This window comes from Tasmannia lanceolata, unplaced genomic scaffold (genome assembly GCF_043159265.1).
Source record: "Tasmannia lanceolata isolate RefF3 unplaced genomic scaffold, GAP_Taslan_0.1 ptg000023l, whole genome shotgun sequence".
Classification (NCBI taxonomy): Eukaryota; Viridiplantae; Streptophyta; class Magnoliopsida; order Canellales; family Winteraceae; genus Tasmannia; species Tasmannia lanceolata.
This window is the reverse complement of record NW_027518700.1, coordinates 37,218,313-37,239,039: the sequence shown is the minus strand read 5'-3', so window position 1 is coordinate 37,239,039 and position 20,727 is coordinate 37,218,313. Positions and strand designations below refer to the sequence as shown.

The 20,727-nt window shown below is 42.1% G+C and overlaps 2 protein-coding genes and 2 pseudogenes across 2 annotated transcripts in view; 3 read left to right on the top strand and 1 right to left on the bottom strand.

Moving 5' to 3' along the window:
• LOC143856204 (pentatricopeptide repeat-containing protein At1g09220, mitochondrial-like) overlaps positions 1-20,727 on the bottom strand; it is a 35,877-nt gene that overhangs the window by 4,650 nt on the left and 10,500 nt on the right. The gene's annotated exons all lie outside the window — the stretch shown is intronic.
• Positions 615-5,974, top strand: LOC143856063 (uncharacterized). Its single transcript, XM_077366100.1, has 6 exons — positions 615-1,250; positions 3,143-3,407; positions 3,533-4,221; positions 4,327-4,519; positions 4,986-5,548; positions 5,633-5,974. Exons 1-6 carry the CDS (start codon positions 615-617, stop codon positions 5,972-5,974), a joined length of 2,688 nt encoding a protein of 895 aa, XP_077222215.1.
• On the top strand, positions 7,630-14,674 carry LOC143856061 (uncharacterized; annotated as a pseudogene).
• On the top strand, positions 17,625-17,743 carry LOC143856868 (5S ribosomal RNA; annotated as a pseudogene).

Sequence of the window (20,727 nt, the reverse complement as noted above, 5' to 3'; positions counted from 1 at the left end):
TGTTGAACAGGCGGATAGGATTTTTCTTAAAGGTGCTGCCGCCCATAGGGAGTATATTTCTTAAGTCCATGGCACCCGGCTTATAAAACCGGTGCGAAGGCAATATGGATTCGCTTTTATGGCATTCCCCTGCATGCCTGGAGCACTTCAACGGTGGAGCGCTTGGGAGTGTATTTGGATCGGTGATACAGGTGAAAATGGAAGGTGACTGTTCGCAAAGTTTAAAATATGCAAAGGCGAAAATATTTACTTCGGAGTGGTCATTTCTTCGATCTGTTGTGAGGCTGAATGTTGCTAATAGATTCTATTCCATTGGTGTTGCCGGGGAGTTTCGAGAAGACATCAAAATTGCAGCAAATCGGCACATTCTAACCGAACCACCAACCCTTTGAACACACGGAAGTAAGAGTGGAAGGGCATGTTACTGGCCAGCGGAAGGGCACGGGGCATCGGCGGCAGCCTGATTCCTTATGGAAGAAGACGGATTCTGATCCACTGGATCAGCTGAGACCGAACGGTCAAGATACAACAGATCCAATGGTCAATAATGATGTCATCCAATCTAAACAGTATATTTCAAAATTTGAAATGTCGTGTGCTTCGGTGGTGTACCGATGTGGAATCACGTGCCCCCTGTTGACTCTTCTGAGAGGCACGCGTTTTTGCAAGATTCTGATAAGGCGGGTAGGGAGTCGGTCCCCTTTAATATGCCACGTGCCCGTGCGGATTCAACGTGGAATGACCACGCTTCTCCCACAAGACCGGTAGGTATGGCTTTTAAACAGCTGGCATCGGTTTTGGATGGGAGGGCAGCTGTTTCTTCTAAAAACTCTCATGTCTATCTTGATGGGCAAGAGAATATTTTGGGTGGAATTTCACCGTGTAATAGGGTGTGGGTGGCGGGCAATGCATCTAAACCATCCGTAATCTCAAAAGAAACTCCTATATTTACGCCTTCTGATGAGGTAATTGCTGATGGGGGCACTAATGGGGGGACAGATGGCAAACATATAGGTTCATGTGATCGTTACATGGAAGCATCATGGATCACCTCTGATGTAGCGAATACAATCATTACACGAAGCTATCAGTCTAATTATCAGGGCAGGAAGGGCTTTATCATGAATAAGAGAAGAATGAATCAAAAGATCCTTGGCGACGATTTCAGTATATTGTATAAGGAGGAAGAGGGATGCACACGGAAGATTTTTCTGGAGATTGAAAGTAAGGATCGAACAGGATTTCAAAAAGTGAAAAAATTGGGGAAGGGGAAAAAAGGAACTCAAAACCTGGTGGCAAGCAAGATCTAAAGGTTTCTTTGGGCGACGTTCTTGATCTCTAAAATGAAGATCCTCTTTTGGAGTATTGGGGTTTTGGGGTCGGAGAGAAAGAAACTAGCGGCGAAGGAATTTCGTCGGTTGAGGAAACCGGACATTTTTTATATTTTTGAATCAAAATTACACAGGGTGGGGGAGAATATAATTAATGAAATTTGGGGCCGTATAATCGCCAATGGTGTTCGAAAGTCGTTTCTTTATGGGCCTGTGCAAGGTCAGGATCGTCATGTTTCTTGGGCCGGAATTTCAATCAATTTGCAATGGATGGCTGGGTGTGTGGATTTTAGTATAATCAGGAACCATCAGGAGGAAAATCATCCCAGTCGTATTACTTCTACTATGCGGAAGTTATCTAATTGTGAGTTGATCGACTTGCCTCTGGATGGTGCAAAATGAGGCCTCAAATATAGCACTGTTTAGTGGGTTGATAATTTAGGCTTTGGGTAATGTAATGGGGAATGGGGATGGATAGCATATAATAGATACGTAAGCTACTCCTACTGTAGGGAGGAGGCGTTACTGCAGCCTGTTAGGGGACAACTTGTCCCTTATTAGGCACTCTTTGGAATAATAAATGTCACTTTCCAAAAAAAAAAAAAAAAGTTACTACTAAATATGTTGATATGATTAAAGATATGTACGATGGAGCAGTAACAAGTGTCGGAACTACGGATGGCACGTCTAGTGACTTTCCAATTACAATAAGAAGCACTAAGGATCAGCTCTAAGCCCTTATCTTTTTACTCTAATTATGGAAGAACTGACGGAGGGTATCCAAGATGAGGTGCCGTGGTGTATGTTATTTGCAGATGACATAGTTATTGTTAGAATAAGCTTATGTAGCCTAAGGGCATTATAGTCTTTTCATATTCTTTTCATAATAAATATATATGTGTGTGTTAGGTCAAGGAGGCTAATACACAATATTTCATTCTCAAATCTCTCTGTTAACATGGTATCAGAGTCCTAGGGTTTCTCGATGCCCTAGGGACCTCCATTGAAGACCTGCATTGAAGACCTCTTGTCTTCCTCTATTGAAGCTCATGCCCATGCCCTAACTTCTTCTTCTTCTCTCTTTCTTCCTCCATCTTCACTGGTTGCCCCCCCTGGGAAACCCAACTGTCCCTGTTTGCCCTGCGCGCCCTCCCTGAAAACCCAACTTTCCCTATTTTGCCCCCCTGGACAAACCCAACTCTTCCCTGGTTGCCCTGCGCGCCCCCCTGGAAAACCCTACTCTTCCTTATTTGCCCCCCCTGCGCGTTCTCCCTTCTTCTTTTGTAACATCTTTCCCCATCTTCTTTGACCTATAAGGATAGTGTTCTTCTCTTCTAGTCATCTCTTCTAGTCATCGGGTGTTCATGCCCTAAATCTTCCCGTAACATTTCTCACCTTTTTGGTCGCGGCTCCGCTTTGTTACATTTTTCTTTGCTTCCTATTTGATGACTTAAGCTTTGTCTCTATGTTTCGTTGTAGTTCCACAAGTATGAGGCTTCGTGCTTGTTTTTTTTCGGGGTCCTTCCGGCGGATGTTTGTGGTTTTTCCTTCTGATTGTTTATTTTTCGTGGTGATTTGCTTGCTTATATTTAGCTGCCCTTTTCTGTGGGTGTCTGTGATTGTTGTGGTGTGTCTTGTCTGGTCTGCTTCACCCACATCCCATTTGAGTTTTGGTGTTTATTATGGCCTTGCCATCACCTTCTTCCTCCGGTTCATTTCCGGTGTCAGTGACCTCTATGACATCCATTAAATTGGATGGTGCTAATTACCCTGCCTGAAGTCGTTCTGTTCACCTCTATTTGCGAGGTCAGGGCAAGTTACGTTTCATCACGACGGATCCTCCGGATCCGAAAGATGCTGGGTATGATAAGTGGAGTCAGAAGGATGCCCAACTTCAGTCTCTTCTCTGTCAGAGTATGGAACCAAAGATTGCGAGCCACATGCTATTTCTGGATAAATCACGGGCAGTCTGGTTGCGTGCTGAGACACTCATTCCGGCAGCAACAATCTCACGCGGATTACTGATGTTTACAGTGACTTCTTTCGTATCTCGCGTGGAGATAAGACTGTCGCTGAGTACTATTCGGATTTTGTTGGTCTTTGTGAGCAGATTGATATTTATCATCCCCCATCCACCGACCTTAAAGCCTTGGCTCAATAGAAGAATGAGCTCCGTACTACTCGGTTTTTGGATGGCTTAGGGCCTGAGTTTGTCCCTCTTCGGCAGCAGATCCTTGGGTTAGGCACGCTCCCATCTTTGGATGAGATCTTTTCTCGATTTCAACGCGCTCTACGTCTCGATCTGGCTATCTCTGTTGCTGGTGACCAGTCCGCCTTTGCTGCCCAGTCTGGTTCCTTTCGGGGCACTCGTGCTAGGGGTCGTGGTCGCAGTCGTCGCGGACAGGGCCGTGGCTTTGGCCGAGATTCTGGGGGAGGCCGTACTTATGGGGGTCGTGGCTCACGTTATTGCAGTCATTGTGACATGGAGGGTCACACTATTGATTTCTGTTACGATCTCCATCCCGAGCTGCGTCCCGCTCGAGCCGCCCACTTCGCTTCTGAGACACCTGCTGCACCTACTCCTACTCCCTCAGACACCATACTCGTCTCTCGGACTGAGTATGAGTCACTTTTGCGCCTACAGGAGAAAGGGAAACAACCGGCTGCTCAACTTGCCACAGAAGGTAGCAACCTATCTTGCTCCCTTAGCCACTCCGCTTCCTGGCTTATTGATTCTGGTGCCTCTCATCATGTGACCGGTAACAGTACACTTCTTAGTTCCTTTACTTCTTGTGCTCCTACTAAGATGGTCACCTTGGCCAATGGGACTCGATGTCCTATATCAGGCACTGGGACTGTTACAGCCACATCCCACTTATCCTTATCATCTGTACTCTATGTTCTTACTTTTCTTTGCAATCTTCTTTCTATTAGTCAGCTTACTAATCGCCTTAATTGTTCAGTAACATTCTTTCCGTCTTATTGTGTTTTTCAGGACCTTGCGACTGGGAAGACAATTGGCTCAGGGCATGAGACAGATGGCCTATACTACCTGGATGATGCTATCACTCCCACGACGTTTAGTACCTCAGCAGATTCCTTTATGTGGCACTGCCGGCTCGGTCATCCTTCTCTTGAGCGTCTGCAGCGTTCTTCAGTTGTTTCTGGTGTTATTAGTCCTTTTCATTGTGAGTCCTGTCAGTATGGAAAACACCATCGTGTTTCCTACTCGTATCATTCTATTAGTCGTGTCAGCAGTCCTTTTGAGTTAGTGCATTCTGATGTTTGGGGTCCATGTCGTACTCCTTCTATGTTTGGTGGGAAGTACTTTGTTATTTTTGTTGATGATTTTTCCAGGATGACCTGGCTTTATAAAATAAAGGATTTGTTTATTTTATGCTGAAATTACAAATCAATACTCATGTTCCCTTAAATGTTTACGTACTGATAATGCCCGTGAGTATTTTTCTGATCGGCACGGTTTTCAGGAGTTTTTTTCTAGTCGTGGAATTATTCATCAGTCGTCTTGTGCCCATACTTCACAACAGAATGGTGTTGCCGAGCAAAAAATACGGTATCTTGTAGATATAGCTCGCACCATTCTGTATCAGATGCATGTTCCCAAATCTTTTTGGGCTGACGCTATGCTTACAGCCTGCTTTCTGGCTAATCTTCTACCATCTTCACTTCTTAGCAATCGGTCCCCTTTTTCGGTGTTACACCCTTCTGGGGATCCATTTCCGTTACTTCCCAAGGTGTTTGGGTGTGTTTGCTTTGTTCAGGATCTCACCCCAGGACTTGATAAATTGGCCCCAAGGGCAATCAAGTGTGTTTTCCTGGGTTATTCACGAACCCAGAAGGGTTATCGATGCTACAGTCCTCAGCTTCGCCGCAAATTTATCAGTGCTGATGTCTCCTTTTTTGAGGATACTCCCTACTTTCCTGCTTCCTCTTCTTTACCGGTATCTCCTCCTCCGTTGCCATTGCCGGTTCCGATTCCCAGTTTGCCACCAGATCCGATTCAGTGTCCCTTCCAGGTATATACTCGCAAGCGTTTTACTACCTCAGTTGAGCCTTCATGCCCTGCCATCTCTTCTCAGCAAGCGGGTCATTTACCCTCATCCTCTGATGATGCTACTCAAGTTGATGAATCTCTTGATGCCCCCATTGCGAGCCGTACTCGTTCTCGTACCACTCATCACCCTATTTCTGATGCGGTAAGTTATGCTCGGTTATCTCCTTCATATACCGCATTTATATCATCTTTGTCATCGGTTTTTATTCCCCGCTCTGTTTAAGAGGCTATGCTTGATTCGAGATGGCGAGCAGCTATGGAGGTTGAGATGGATGCTTTGGCCAAAAACCAGATATGGCAGTTGGCTTCCCTTCCTCCTGGTGCTCAGGTAGTCGGATGTAAGTGGGTGTTTACCGTCAAATACCTACCTGATAGCTCTGTTGAGAGGTTAAAAGCCCGTCTTGTTGCCAAGGGCTTTACTCAGACTTATGGGATTGATTATGTTGAGACACACTCTCCAGTGGCAAAGATTCCATCCATCCCTGTATTGATTTCTTTGGCCGTGAATCAGTCTTGGCCACTATATCAGTTGGATATCAAGAATGCGTTCCTCCATGGTGATTTCTAGGAAGAGGTGTATATGGAGCAACCACCAGGGTTTGTTGCTCAGGGGGAGTTGCAGCATACCGTCTGTAAGCTTAGAAAGGCGATTTATGGTCTTAAACAGTCTCCCCGTGCTTGGTTTGGGAGATTCAGTGAGGCCATCCTACGATTTGGTATGAAACAATGTGCTGTAGACCATTCTGTGTTCAGCTCTCGAAGCAAGGATGGTTTGATTCTCCTGGTTGTATATGTTGATGATATTGTTATTACAGGGAATGACAAAGCAGGAATACAACGCCTCAAAGATTTCCTTTAGAATGAATTCAGCACAAAAGACCTTGGTGTTCTGAGATACTTCTTAGGCATTGAAGTGGAATATTCACAAAGGGGGCTATCTTTGTCTCAAAGGAAGTATGTTCTTGATATTTTGGAAGAAACAGGTCTTCTGGGGGCAAAACCTGCACAGACTCCTATGAATCTGAATGTCAAGCTTTCACCTGATCAGGGGGAGCCACTAGAAGATCCTGGTCGATACAGACGGTTAGTAGGACGGTTAATCTATCTCACAGTCACTTGTCCGGACATTGCATATGCTGTTGGTGTGGTTAGCCAGTATATGAGTGCGCCTCAGACATCACATTGGTCAGCTGTGATTCAGATAGTGAAGTATCTGAAGAAAGCTCCCGGGAAAGGTCTTCTCTTCAGGATGCATAACCATTTGAGGATTGAGGGATACTCTGATGCAGACTGGGCCGGATCTCCTGCTGACCGGCGATCTACTAATGGCTATTGTACTTTCATAAGTGGAAATCTAGTATCTTGGAAGAGTAAGAAGCAGGACGTTGTGTCACGATCCAGTGCAGAAGCAGAATACAGGGCCATGGCTTACACAAGCTGTGAATTAATTTGGCTACGGTCGTTTATGTCAGAGTTGGATTCTCATACTCCTCACCTGCATCCCTCTACTGTGACTACAAGTCAGCCATTCACATAGCTATGAATCCGGTATTTCACGAACGAACTAAGCATATAGAAGTGGATTCTCACTTTATTCGTTACATGATTCAGACAGGCCAAATGCAAACCGAGTTCACTCGAACGAATGATCAGATTGCAGACATGTTTACCAAGCCGTTGAATGGAGTTCGATTGAGTGATTTATGTAACAAGCTGGGCATGTATGACATTCATACTCCAGCTTGAGGGAGAGTGTTAGAATAAGCTTATGTAGCCTAAGGGCATTATAGTTTTTTCATATTCTTTTCATAATAAATATATGTGTATGTTAGGGCAAGGAGGCTAACACACAATATTTCATTCTCAAATCTCTCTGTTAACAGTTATTAATTGATGAAATCAAAGCAGGAGTTATAGCTAAGTTAGAGTATGGAGAACTACTTTGGAATCCAAAGGTTTTAGACTGAGCAAGACTAAGACAGAGTATATGAAGTGCAACTTTAGTAATGTAAGGAGGCGGGGCGTGAATGTAGTAAGTATGACTGGACAGGAGGTACCTACGAGCGATATCTTTTGCTATCTTGGTTCAATCCTATATAAGGAAGGAGAGATTGAAGAGGATGTTAACACGGAATAAGGGCGGGTTGGTTGAAGTGGAATCATGCTTCAGGAGTTCTGTGTGACCGTAAAATACCTACAAAGTTGAAGGGAAAGTTTTATAACATGGCTGACATGGCTGTGAGGCAAGCCATGTTGTACGGTTCAGAAGGTTGGGCCACCGAGAAACAGCATGTGCATAAGATGTTTAGCAGAGATGCTGAATGCTTAAATGGATGTTCGGCCGCACAAGGTTAGATTGAATTAAAAATGAAGACATCCGTAAAAAGGTGGGGGTAGCACCAATTGAGGAGAAGATGAGAGAGCACCGCTTAAGATGGTTTGGGCATATCCAACGTAGGCCTTTGGATGCTCCGGTGAGAAGAAGTGACTCGTGCCAAGTTGATGGAGTAAAAAGAGGTAGGGGCAGACCGAAACAACTTGGGTAGAAACAGTGAGGGAAGACTTGAGGGCTAGGAACATAACAGAGAACATGACCTTGGATAGGAGAGAATGGAAGAAAATGATCCATGTAGACGAACCCAACTAGTGTCAGGATTAGACTTAGTCAGTTTGAGCCAGGTAGATCCTTTCACCTTCTTAATGAAAATTTTCTAAAGGATTCATTAGCTGACCTCAACTAGTTTGGGACAAAGGCTTAGTTGAGTGTAGTTGAGTTGTATGATATCCCCCCTCTTAACGGTTTTCGTGAGCATGGTTCACTGTTTGAGGATAAATTCACCCCCTTTAACGTTTTTCTTGGCCTTTAAAACTTAACGAATAACGTTTTCCTTTTTTTTCCTATTTTTCTTGTTTTTTTTTTTCTTTTTTTTGGGGGGGGGGGGATATCATTTCCCTAAATTTAACATACGATGTAAAACTTACTAAGTCAAAGTTATCGTTGCAAATATAATACATTACCAAGAACAAAACATGATGGTTGATTCAAATAGAGAGGCATATGCTTGAAGCGAGAAAGTTATTTCACCAACAAAAGTATCTATTAAGTATCCATGTAACATGTTGTATCATACACATACACGGTATGTTGGGCCTCTAGAATAATCTGAGTATCATATAGTCAAAGGAGTTATGATTGACATGCTTGGGAAGAACTCTGACATGGACGTGAACTCGAACAAGGTAAAAGTGAGTCAACTTGAGCAAGTTGATGATTGACTCGAACAAGGTAAAAGTGAGTAAACTTGAACAAGTCGATGATTGACTTGTGAAGTTTTTAAATAGTTAAAAATGTCTCCTTGAGTTTTTATTGAAAACCTAGCTACGAAATAATAAGAAAAAGTGACCAAATCGAGTCCTAAAAAATATCAAATTAAGGACTTGAATTAGAAACCAAAAAATAATGATGCAAAACCTAGATTTGTTCCCTGTTGGACTCGAAATTTTATAAAAATGGGATAATACTAAAATCTCTTACTAAAATTAGAAGAGAGAGAAAATGGGGTGTTACGTATTGCATTATTCCCTAAAGTAAAAAAAGGATAAATATGAAGTCAAAGTGCTTTAATAAAATGAAAACAAAAAAAAGGAGCCTACAACTAAGGGAAAAGAAATCCCTAAATTTAAGGGAATAAAATAACTCTCGCAAAAGAGAAAAACAAGTCACCCACCTTTAAAAAAGGGAAGTTACGTAACTCCCCACAAAAGGGGTAGTTGTGATTGTGGAATCCTGGATAAGCGATGAGGTGGCACTCCATAACGGCTCCGAGGAGAAAAACTTGAGATCGTGAATTGAAAGTAAGGGATGAGGTGGCACTTGCCAACTAATTCAAAAGACCTCTATAAATAAAAGAAAGACCATTTGGGAAAAGGAGCCTGATCCTGATCCAATTCTGGTGAGAAAAGCTACGCAGGGATCGGATCTGGGTGAGAGAAAAGCTACGCGAAGGAAAGAACATAGAGGAGAAAGGTGAGAAAATATTACTGACTAACAATGCCTTTTTTTCTTTGGTTCTTTCTTTGCAGGCTTCTCCATAAAAAGGTTCCAGAAAGGAGACCAAGAAGAAGGTCTCTGCATGTGCTTGTCCATGTTGGATAAGAGGACTACAGAGGTCCCGACATATGTAGAATCGATGCGAGCTATAGAGAAGTTTGAGCAGCGGATTGCAAGCCAAAATAAACTGATAAAACAGTCCTGGAAAAGGCTACACTTGTTGCTGCCTCGGGTGAAATTAAACTGGTGGTGGAAGATGGAAGTGTCACAGGATGAGATATTCAGGAAGTGAGACAAAGTCTTCATACTACTAGAAGAGGCACGCAATTTAAGGGAGTAAAAACTTCCTTAGAATACTGCAATCTTGGAAGGAATTTGCACGGGTTAGCTAAGAGCTCTGCTGGATACCATAGAGTTCCCAAAACAGAATCCTTGAAGAGAACTGGAAGCTAAACAATCAAGAGCAGTGAAGTCCCGGATACATCCCATTACTCATCCTTCCTCTAATCAGAACATTCATACATGGAGGCTGGACACAGAAACTCACATTGATTCACCAAGCTTCATACAATATTTCAATGAGGGATATTGTAAATAATCAAAGCCCAACGATTGTTGTAACCCGACAGAGTTGCTCTAGAGAATGGAAAGTCTTCGACATATGAAACTCCAACAGCTACTGAAAACACAAAAACTCACATTGATTCACCAAGCTTCATACAATATTTCAATGAGGGATATTGTAAAGAATCAAAGCCCGACGATTGTTGTAACCTGACAGAGTTGCTCTAGAGAATGGAAAGTCTTCGACATATGAAACTCCAACAGCTACTGAAAAGATAGGGAAAGGTGAGGGCCTTGAGAGCAATGTTCATTGAGGAAGCACTGAAAATTGCAGCAGCTTTACTCTGAAGATATAAAAAAACAAAAACAAAAACAAAAACAAAAAAGTGAGGAAAAGGTTAAAAATAAATCAACTGCTGAAGCAAAACCTCCTAGGTTTATTAAAAATCTCCTGAGGAAATCAGATTTCGAACTTTCACCTCACCTCCCAAGGATCGGACTCTGACTGAGTGCATTTAAGCTAGGAACCTGCAAATGCAGTCTTGAACATGTCATGGTTTTAGAAAAGCCTCCTCACATGCAGTTGCTCTATATTCGCAAGATGATGGTAAGAACTTTCAAGCATATTCAGCAAGCATTAGTTATTGCTGCTGATGATACTGAAGGTGTATTGGCTGTATCAATACAGCAATGCTAAACAATGATGCTCGAGGATTCCGAAGTTGAAGAGTAAAAAAAAAGCACCTGAAGCATGCTCTATGGAGATGAATGGACGCTTTAAACCTAAATTGTAGCCCCGAGCCCCTCGCATTCAAACATTACCGCCACATACATTAATGTGCGTGGCAATGGAGGAAAAATCGTACGGTCATTCCTCCTATATGTTTTTTCTCTTCCGTCATCCTTTGATCAATATCACACTGTCAATGGTGGCAGATGTCATAGCAGTTGGCCAGCAATGCTTGTCGAGAGCAGTCTATGCCTCAACAGCAGGAGCAGCAAGCAGAAAAGCATGCCACCTCCAGGCCCTCTCCATGCAACAATTGCCACACCATCAAAGACAATACATGCTACAAGTCTACAACAGCAAAGACACCAAATGCAGAAGCATATGATCCCTAAATCCAACACAGAAATACTCGTTCCATCTTCCAACAAAACCCGAAAGCCAGATGCTCGTCCCTCAATCCAAGATAGAAAACCTCATTCCGATTTCCCTAGTGAAGGAGAAAATACCACTAAACCCAAATTAGTTTGATGAACCCCAGCCTACAAGGTCATCATCAAGCATGGAAACGGCAAAGTGGAGCAAAAATTTCACAATAACGGGGACATCAAGTTTTGTAACAGAAGGGGGCTCTCTTAGGGAGGGAAGTAAAGAAAAGGAACAAGGAGAAAGGAAGATGATGCCAATCTCTGCAAAATATCGGCTGAACCCACATCCAAGTCAAACCCATCTGCTGATACAAAAAGGGAACCGCAAAAGACTCCCTCAAGGCTATCAATACTACACTTGCTAATAGAGCAAGTGGCGTTCCAGCAAGTGCATATGAACCAGTGTTGGGTATGACTTAGTTCCGCACAAGTATCTGCTCTCCACATAGATTAAAAAGGAGGGGAAAGGAAAGTACAACCTGCTCTCTTCGGTGATCACGAGAGGAGGGAATGACAAACAATGAGGACTGAGGAGGCTTCAAAAAAAAAAAAAAAACCAAGGAAATGATGAAGATGGAAGTTATGATGAGGCCGTTAATGATTGTTGTAACCTCACATCCGTCCAAAGATTACCTCATCCCATCCATGACCAAAGGTGGAATCAAAGTCTGCCTCCGCATATCCATTGCAATGTGATAGTCCAAATGTATTATGATTGATTTCTACGAGCATCAGTCCCCAACTAGCTCTTATCGGATCTAATATTCGGTAAAAAATATTGCCACAACAAGGGCAGCAAGTACTGACTGCCCTAAGTCTTTGATGCAACCAATGCAAATGAGGCAAATGCAATGGCAACAGATGTCAAATCAATTCAAAAAAAAAAAAAATTATGCTCCTTTGCTTCAACGACGGCATGGTGGTGCCACACCGGTATATTCACCTTTAGGATCGTCTCCTAATCTCAGACGTTCTTTGACCATTCTAATATATATATATATATATATATATATATATATATATATAGAAAGAGAGAGAGAGAGAGAGAGAGAGAGAGAGAGAGAGAGAGAGTAAATGAAGTATGTGCAGCTGCATAGATAAGCTATCTTTGCATGGCTGCACAAACCATAGTGGGGGCCACATTTTTTGGGGGATCCAAAGCATTCATTTGGAAGGCCCTTCCATGTATTGGGTGTGTACCAAAAATCAGCCCTTTCGGATCATCCTAACCCTGCCATTTGTGGAGGGAAAAAATGGGCAGAAACAGTGTCTGTCCATTTCCCCCTCCAACTTTGATTGGGTTAGGATGATCCTAAAGGGCTGATTTTTGGTACACACCCAATCCATGGAAGGGCCTTCCAAATGAATGCTTTGGATCCCCCCAAAAATGTTGCCCCCACTATGGTTTGTGCAACCATGCACAGATAGCTTATCTGTGCAGCTGCACATACTTCATTTACTCATATATATATATATATATATATATATATATATATATATATATATATATATATAATCAGTATGATGACCCAACATATTAAATAAATCCAAATCAGTAAAATCCAAATGGCACAGTCGCCTAAAAGGGGGGGCACCCCAAAGGGTTCCCCTGCGGAGCAAAGCATCATAAATTAGTGTAGTCCCCCCGTAGGGTTCCCCTGCCGATAAGTGGTGCGTGACTAAAAAACATCAGTGCAGCTCCCCCCGTAGGGTTTCCTTGCCGATAAGTGGATCATGCTCAAAAATCAGCGCAGTTCCCCCCGTAGGGCTCCCCTGCCAATAGGTGGTGCATGACTGAAAATTAGCGTTGTTCCCCCCGTAGGGTTCTTCTGCCGATAAGTAGTGCGTGACTAAAAAAAATCAGCGCAGTTCCCCCCGTAGGGTTTCCTTGTCAATAAGTGGATCATGCCCAAAAATCGGCACAGTCCCCCCCATAGGGCTCCCCTGCCGATAGGTGGTGCATGACTGAAAATCAGCGCAATCCCCCCCGTAGGGTTTCCTTGCCGATAAGTGGTGCATGACTGGAAAAAAAATCAGCACAGTCCCCCCCGTAGGGTTTCCTTGTCGATAAGTGAATCATCCCCAAAATCAGCGCAGTTCCCCCCGTAGGGCTCCCCTGCCGATGAGTGTGCACGACTGAAAATCAGTGCAGTTCGCCCCTAAGGACTCCCCTGTGGATGTAGTAACCCATCGCAATGTCAGTCTATCATCTACAATTAAAGATCACCCGCGAAATTGAATCTCCTGTTTGCTTGTTCGAAAGCCTAAAACGTCCACTCCTTCAAATGTGAATCAAGTCAAGCCATTTGAGAACAAGTGGACCCGTTTCTCCCCTGTTGCTGGTGGTATCTCCGTGTCATCGCGACAGACTGATTCTGTTGTGGCTGATCACAAGTGTACAAATCTTGAGTTATGCAAGTGCCAAATTGTCGAAGATTTTGAACATAAGAGAGCACTTTGGAAGCTTACATGCTATGGCCATTGGAAAAATCGCCTTGTAACATTCCTGGTGATATAAGCTACGAAGAATTGCTGGCAGCAGCATATGAAGATGCCAAACGAGGGTTAAGTTTGCAATCAGTTGTCAAAAGAGAAAGGAATTTACTAAATTCAAAGATAATTGAACTTGAGAACTTACTGCGAAATCCATATGTGATACGTCCAAATCCTTAGAAGCAGGAACCTCCTCTCGGGGTGCCGCTCCCACCTCGGAACCTCGATTCCGCGCTCCTTAGGAAGGAGCTTCCAGGGAGCGCGACCCCAGAGAGACAGGAACTGCTCTAATGACGCTCACAGTCTGCTTCTATTACTCTATAAGTCCCACGATCACCAACTTCCTTATATCAAACTCCTCCAACTCTTCAAAGTAATTCGTTGGAGAAAGCACAAAGGCTTGTGCATCTTCAGAAGGCACGAGGAACGAGTGCACACAAATGAAGATGGTGAAGATGGTTAGAAATTAGCTTTTAGATGTACTTAAATTTTGAAAGATACATATGGAAATGGTTAGAAACTATTATTTTTTGATGTGCTAGAATTTTGAAAGATATATAAAGAAAATATTACATACACGCTCCCATGGCGCTCCCAAACTTAGACTCTTCTAGAACCCACGCTTCCCCGCCCCCGCTTCGTGCTTCTAAGTCCAAATCTGGTGTTCAGAATAATGCACCTCCATCAGTTTCAAGCTTTAGTCAACTTGGGACATCGATTAATTCAGGATTCGGTATCAGGCCTCCGGTGCCATCAAATAGTGCTTTGAGCCAATCAAGTCCTTTTCAAAATTCCATTCCAACATCAAGTGCTTTTAGGATGAAAATTTCAACATTTTCGACTCCAGGATCATTCAGTAGCCAACCACCAGCACAGCCATTTGGAGGTGGACCAATTTCCAATCTTCTGGACTTAAACAATGGTGTCATGAATGCTGGCAGCAACCCGTTATCCTTTCCTCCAGTAGCATCCTCACATATGACAACACCTGCAAATAATCACTAGCGGAGAACAAGAAAGCAGAAGTTCCAGAAGATCTTAGTATTTAAATAAAGAAGGAATAGAAACGAGGGGAGATTCCAGAAGAAACACCTCCAGATTCATCGCTATGAAGCATATACTACTTTAGATGAAGGCATTAACAAATCCCCATGTCTCTCCTGGAAACATGGTAGCATGCCAAAGAAGCATGTAGCAACAAGATAGGTGGACATATGGCCGCATGTCAACAGAATTGCACGAGTCCTGAAGGTCAAGATCTTGTTGGTTGATCAAGCAATTGACTTTCCTTGTCTATCACCACCCTATCTATGGAGAAACTGATAAAAAGGGGGGTAAAACTACACCCACTGTGATCAGACCAGTGGGTAATTTTGTCAAACACCAGGCGGGCGAATAGAGTTCCCAATCAAAAAGAGGGTAAAAAAAAACTGCTCTAATAAACATCAAATTGCTGATAAAAGAAAGAGAGGAGAAAATAAGATTGAAGACAAGAAAAAAATACCTCAATGAAGCCTTACAGATGTTCTTGAACCCCTCTTAAGCTAACCACAACAAAAAAAGGTTTTCTCTGTAAAGAAAAAAAAAATTGAGAAATTGAAAAAGAGAAAGAGACTGAAAAAGAGATGTTCTTGCTTCAAAGAGACTAAAAAAAAGAGAAAAAACTGAGAAATTGAAAGCTTGAATTAGGAGAAGATGGAAAGGAGAATTGGAGATCGGAAAGGAGAACATAGTATATATATATATATATAGAAGGAGGAAGAAAGCTTATTGTGGAAGGACTCTTGCGACCCCAGCTCTCGCACGATTTGGACTTCTACGTTCTAATCTTTCTATTCATTCTTTATCCCTATCTTAACCTTGATTCTCTGCGTATGATGTTATCCCCAAGTTAGGGTTGTAAACGGATCGAATTCGAATCGGATATGGCAATATCCGAATTCGATTACAGTATACACCATCCGAATTCGGATTCGGATTTGAATTTGACGGATATTTCATATCTATTACCGAATCCGTATCCATCGGATATTGTTCGAATTCGGATATTATCCGTATCCGTTAATCCGGTAAATTCGAACATTTTATTGCAGCACTTTATCTTTCTTCTCTTTCTTACTCCTCGAATAAATTTTCCAAACCCTAAAACCAGACCTCTACCTTCTCTTTACAAAATTAACTCTCAAACCCTAAAATATATGAGATCTTCTTCTTTCTTTTAAAACAAAGGCAGAGAGAGAGAGGCGGTGGGGATGGATGATGGTGTTGGTAGTGGTCTTTGGGTTTTTTTTTTTTTTAATGTATATGAAGGAATGGGTTTGGGCTATTTTGAACAGGGGAAGTGGGAGTGCTGACTGTGGAAGATGAAGAGAAATGGGGATGGAGATGGAGATTGGGTTAGAGATAGAGGTGACTGGCGGTGATGGACGTGGTTGTGAGAAGGTGGAGAGGCGCGGTGGTGGATTTTGGTGGGGTTGGAGGCACTAAGGAATGCCGAAGGTGTCTCAGCCTCCTCCTTTCTCCTCTCTCTTGCTTCTCCTTGCAAACCTTAGAAGTCCCCTCTTTTAATTGCATTTTGGGTTTTTATATAACCCTAAGTTGGAAAATTGATCTGAGCCGTCCATTTACCATCAATGACTATGGCCTTTTTGCTCTAGAATTCTCTAGAAACTATGACATCTTCTTTCAATCATCATCATCCATTTGTCTTTTTCATCCTACAGCCCACATTTGTTGCTTCATAAAGAAGCCATGTCAAACTACAAGAATACCCTTAAAATGAGAGATTACTTCATTTCTTACCCAAAACACTTTTTGCTTTTTTTTTCTAAAAAGAAAATTCACTTTTCTTTTAGAAACAAAAGATAGTGTGTCATTACTAAAAATAAATATTAATGATATTATTAATAATAAATAAAAAGGATTTACTTCTCGGATTCGGATGTAAAACGGATCGGATATACTATTTACCAGATTCGCATCCACTGAGAGCCGGATATCTCATAAACGGATTCGGATAATATCCGCTTGAAACGGATCCGGATAATATTCGCTTTAAACAGATTCGGATGCAGACGGTAATCGAATTTTCGAATATCCATTTACACCCCTACCCCAAGTCTCCTCTTTCATGAAAACTCTCTTCAACGAACTCTTGCTAGGTTTGAAACAAACTAGCCTACCACATTCACACTTAAGGTGTAAAATAAAGTACTAAAAGAAAAGGGTTAGGTGAAATGGTGGACCCCACCCATGCTAACCCATAGTGGAAAACGATGACCTCATCTCATTGTAAATAGCAGTACACCTCATCAAAGCATGAGGTATAAAATGGGGGACGCACTTTACACATGGCTTAGGTGCAAAAATAGAGGGCCCCACTTAATCAAAATCTGAAGGGAAGATAGCGGTACGTACCTCCTCTCCAAATTAGCTATAAATTATGGTCTCTTAACTTATGGAGGAGTATGAGAAGATAATGAGCCTCAATCAAAATCATGATGTGTAAAAAGATGGGCCGCACCTGTTCAATATATAAAAGGGTAAAATGATGGGCCTCATCTAATTACAAAACAATAGTTCCACCTCATCAAAGCATAACGTATAAATCAGTGGACCCACCATATACATGGTTCGGATAGAGTATGTGGGTCCAACACCATCAAAGCAAGGGGTGTGAAATGGCAGCCACACCACCCTAATTGTAAAAAATAAAATAGTGGGCCCATTATCAAAATTTGAGGCGTAAGATGGTGGTCCCACCTTATAGATGGGTAAAAGACAGTGGACCGCACACATCATGGGATTTAAACTTTGGGCACTCCTCATACATGGGTTGGGTGGGAATTATAATGCCCTACCCTATCAAAAAATGATGTAAAATAATGGGCAACACGCATGAAAATATAAGGTTCAAAGTGATGACCCGAACATGTCACGTCATGTGGGCCCCAAAGGATGCGGTCATATCAGCACAAATACACTGGATTCGATCAAAACTCCAAGGTTAAGCGTGGTTGGGTGAGAATAGTATTAGGATGGGTGACCAACTGGGAACTCCTCATGTTGCACCAAAAAATTAATGGAGACCCCATACAATAAAACATGGGATTCAAAATGATGGGCCCCACCCATTCATAGGTCGAGTGGAGTGGTGGACCTTACTATACCACTTGGGAAATTACAAAAATACCGTCAAGTCAGGTAAAAAGACCAGGATACCCTCGGGTCAAGGAAATTGGTCAAAATATCCCTAGGTAAAAAAGACAGGATACCATCGGGAAAAGGAAAATTGGTCAAAATATCCCCAGGTGACAAAGACCGGATACCCTCGGGTAAAGGAAAATCATCAAAATATCCCCAAGTCAGGAAAAAAGACCAGAATACCCTTGTGTCAAGGAAAATAGTCAAGACACCACCAAATCAAGGAAAAAGACCACCATACCCTCAGATCAAAAAAGATGGTTAGAACACTACCAAATCAAGTGAAAAGACCACCATACCCTCGGGTAAAAAAAAAATCATAACACCACCAAATCAAGTGAAAAGACCACAACCCTCGGGTCGAGAAAATGGTCACAAGACCACCAAATCAGATGAAAAAGACCAAAATACCCTCCGGTAAAGAAAAATGGTCAGAATATCACCAAATCAGGTGAAAAGACCGCAATACCCTCGGGTCAAGAAAAATGGTCAAAATACCACCAAATTAGGTAAAAAAGACCAGAATACACTCAGGTCAAGGAAAATGGTCAAAATACAAAGAATCAGGTAAAAAAGACCACAATACCCTCGGGTGAAGAAAAATAGTCAGAATACAACCAAATCAAGCATGAAAAGACCAGAATACCTTCGGGCGAAGAAAAATGGAAAATTACTAAAATACCCTTATATCAGAATCAAGTCTTGCAAGCCTCGGAACCCTTCCGCTCACAAGACTTGAGAGGGCATTTGTTGGACTCAAAATTTTCTAAAAATGGGATAATACTAAAATCTCTTACTAAAATTAGAAGAGAGAGAAAACGGGGTGTTACGTATCACATTATTCCCTAAAGTAAAAAAGGATAAATATGAAGTTAAAGTGCTTTAGTAAAATGAAAACAAAAAAAAAGAAGCCTACGACTAAGGGAAAAGAAATCCCTAAATTTAAGAGAATAAAATAACTCTCGCAAAAGAGAAAAACAAGTCACCCACCTTTAAAAAAGGGAAGTTACGTAACTCCCCACAAAAGGGGAAGTTGTGATCGTGGAATCCTGGATAAGGGATGAGGTGGCACCCCATAACGGCTCCGAGGAGAAAAACTTGAGATCGTGAATTGAAAGTAAGGGATGCGGTGGCACTTGCCAACTAATTCAAAAGACCTCTATAAATAAAGGAAAGACCCTATGGGAAAAAGAGCCTGATCCTGATCCAATTCTGGTGAGAAAAGCTACGCAGAGATCAGATCAGGGCAAAAGAAAAGCTACGCAGAGGAAAGAACAAAGAGGAGAAAGGTGAGAAAAGATTACTGACTAACAGTACCTTTTTTTCTTTGGTTCTTTCTTTGCAGGCTTCTCCAAAAAAAGGTTCCAGAAAGAAGATCAAGAAGAAGACCTTTCTCCTTCAGGAGAAAGAGGAAAATCCCTTCAGAGAATCTCTCTCTAAAGGTCCCTTTAGGATCTCTTTTCAGAGACTCCCTAAAGGGAGAAGACCTTTCTCTTTTGAGAGAAAGATGATAAAGACGGCGGTGTCCCCCAAAAGATAAAGACAGCGGTTTCTCCAGAAGAAAGAAGACCTTTCTCCTTCAGGAGAAAGAAGAAAATCTCTTTAGAATCTCTTTTCAGAGGCTCTCTAAAGGTCCTTTTAGGATCTCTCCTTAGAGACTCCCTAAAGGGAGAAGACCTTTCTCTTCCGAGAGAAAGATGATAAAGACGGCGGTTTCCCCCAAGAGATAAAGACGGCGGTTTTCCCAGAAGAAAGAAGACCTTTCTCCTTCGAGAGAAAGAAGAAAATCCCTTTAGAATCTCTTTTCAGAGGCTCTCTAAAGGTCCCTTTAGGATCTCTTCTTAGAGACTCCCTAAAGGGAGAAGACCTTACTCTTCCGAGAGAAAGATAATAAAGACGGCGGTTTCCCCAAGAGATAAAGATGGTTGTTCCCCTAGAAGAAAGAAGACATTTCTCCTTCGGGAGAAAGAAGAAATCCTTTTAGAATCTCTTTCCAGAGACTCTCTAATGGTCCCTTTAGGATCTCTTCTTAGAGACTCCTTAAAGGGAGAAGACCTTTCTTTTCCGGGAGAAAGAAGATAAAGATGGCGGTTTCCCCCAAGAAATAAAGATGGTGGTTCCCCCAGAAGAAAGAAGACCTTTCTCCTTCCGGAGAAAAAATAAAATCCCTTTAGAGTCTCTTTCCAGAGACTCTCTAAAGGTCCCTTTAGGATCTCTTTCCAGAGACTCCCTAAAGGGAGAAGACCTTTCTCCTCCAGGAGAAGGATGATAAAGATGACAGCTCCCCAAATGAAAGATGAAGAAAGTTTGGGCAATTGAAGAAAGTTACCAGGACAAAGAAATTCCACCTGAAAGGATCTGTTAACAAAAATCAGATCTTTCTAACGGATAATTAACAAAAGTTGTATTTAGATAGGGAACCTCCTGATGGATAATCAGAGGTATTTTCTTCTTCAAGAAATGTAATTAACGGCCAATAAAGCCGGAAGTGTACGATCCCTACCAAAACTTAAAAAACCTCTTCTTGCAAGAGGGAAATTTGATCCCAATTTATTTTATATGTGTGATTATCTTTTTCATGCATGTGAAATTTGTTGCGAACAATCCCAAAGGAGAAACAAGGGACAGGTTGCAAAAGACAGTAGGGATTACAATTTCCTTTTGTCTCCCAGCAACAGAGTATTGATGTCGGACAACAAAGACTAAACTCATTTAGAAAAAAATTCTGAAACAGAAGTCAAATTAAACTGTAATCCTAGAAATCTGAAACCCTAAAATAAAAAGCAATGTACTAGAATAAGTTTCTGGCATGATTCCTAATAAAAGTACGGATAAAATTAGAACATAGAATCCAA

Bases quoted from the DNA above. Each gene is read 5' to 3' on its own strand.
- LOC143856063 (XM_077366100.1), top strand. From the start codon at position 615: ATGTGGAATCACGTGCCCCCTGTTGACTCTTCTGAGAGGCACGCGTTT. The intron at 4,520-4,985 runs GTGAGTCCTGTC...CTATGCTTACAG, and splicing joins TGTTATTAGTCCTTTTCATT to CCTGCTTTCTGGCTAATCTT. The intron at 5,549-5,632 runs GTAAGTTATGCT...TCTGTTTAAGAG, and splicing joins ATCACCCTATTTCTGATGCG to GCTATGCTTGATTCGAGATG.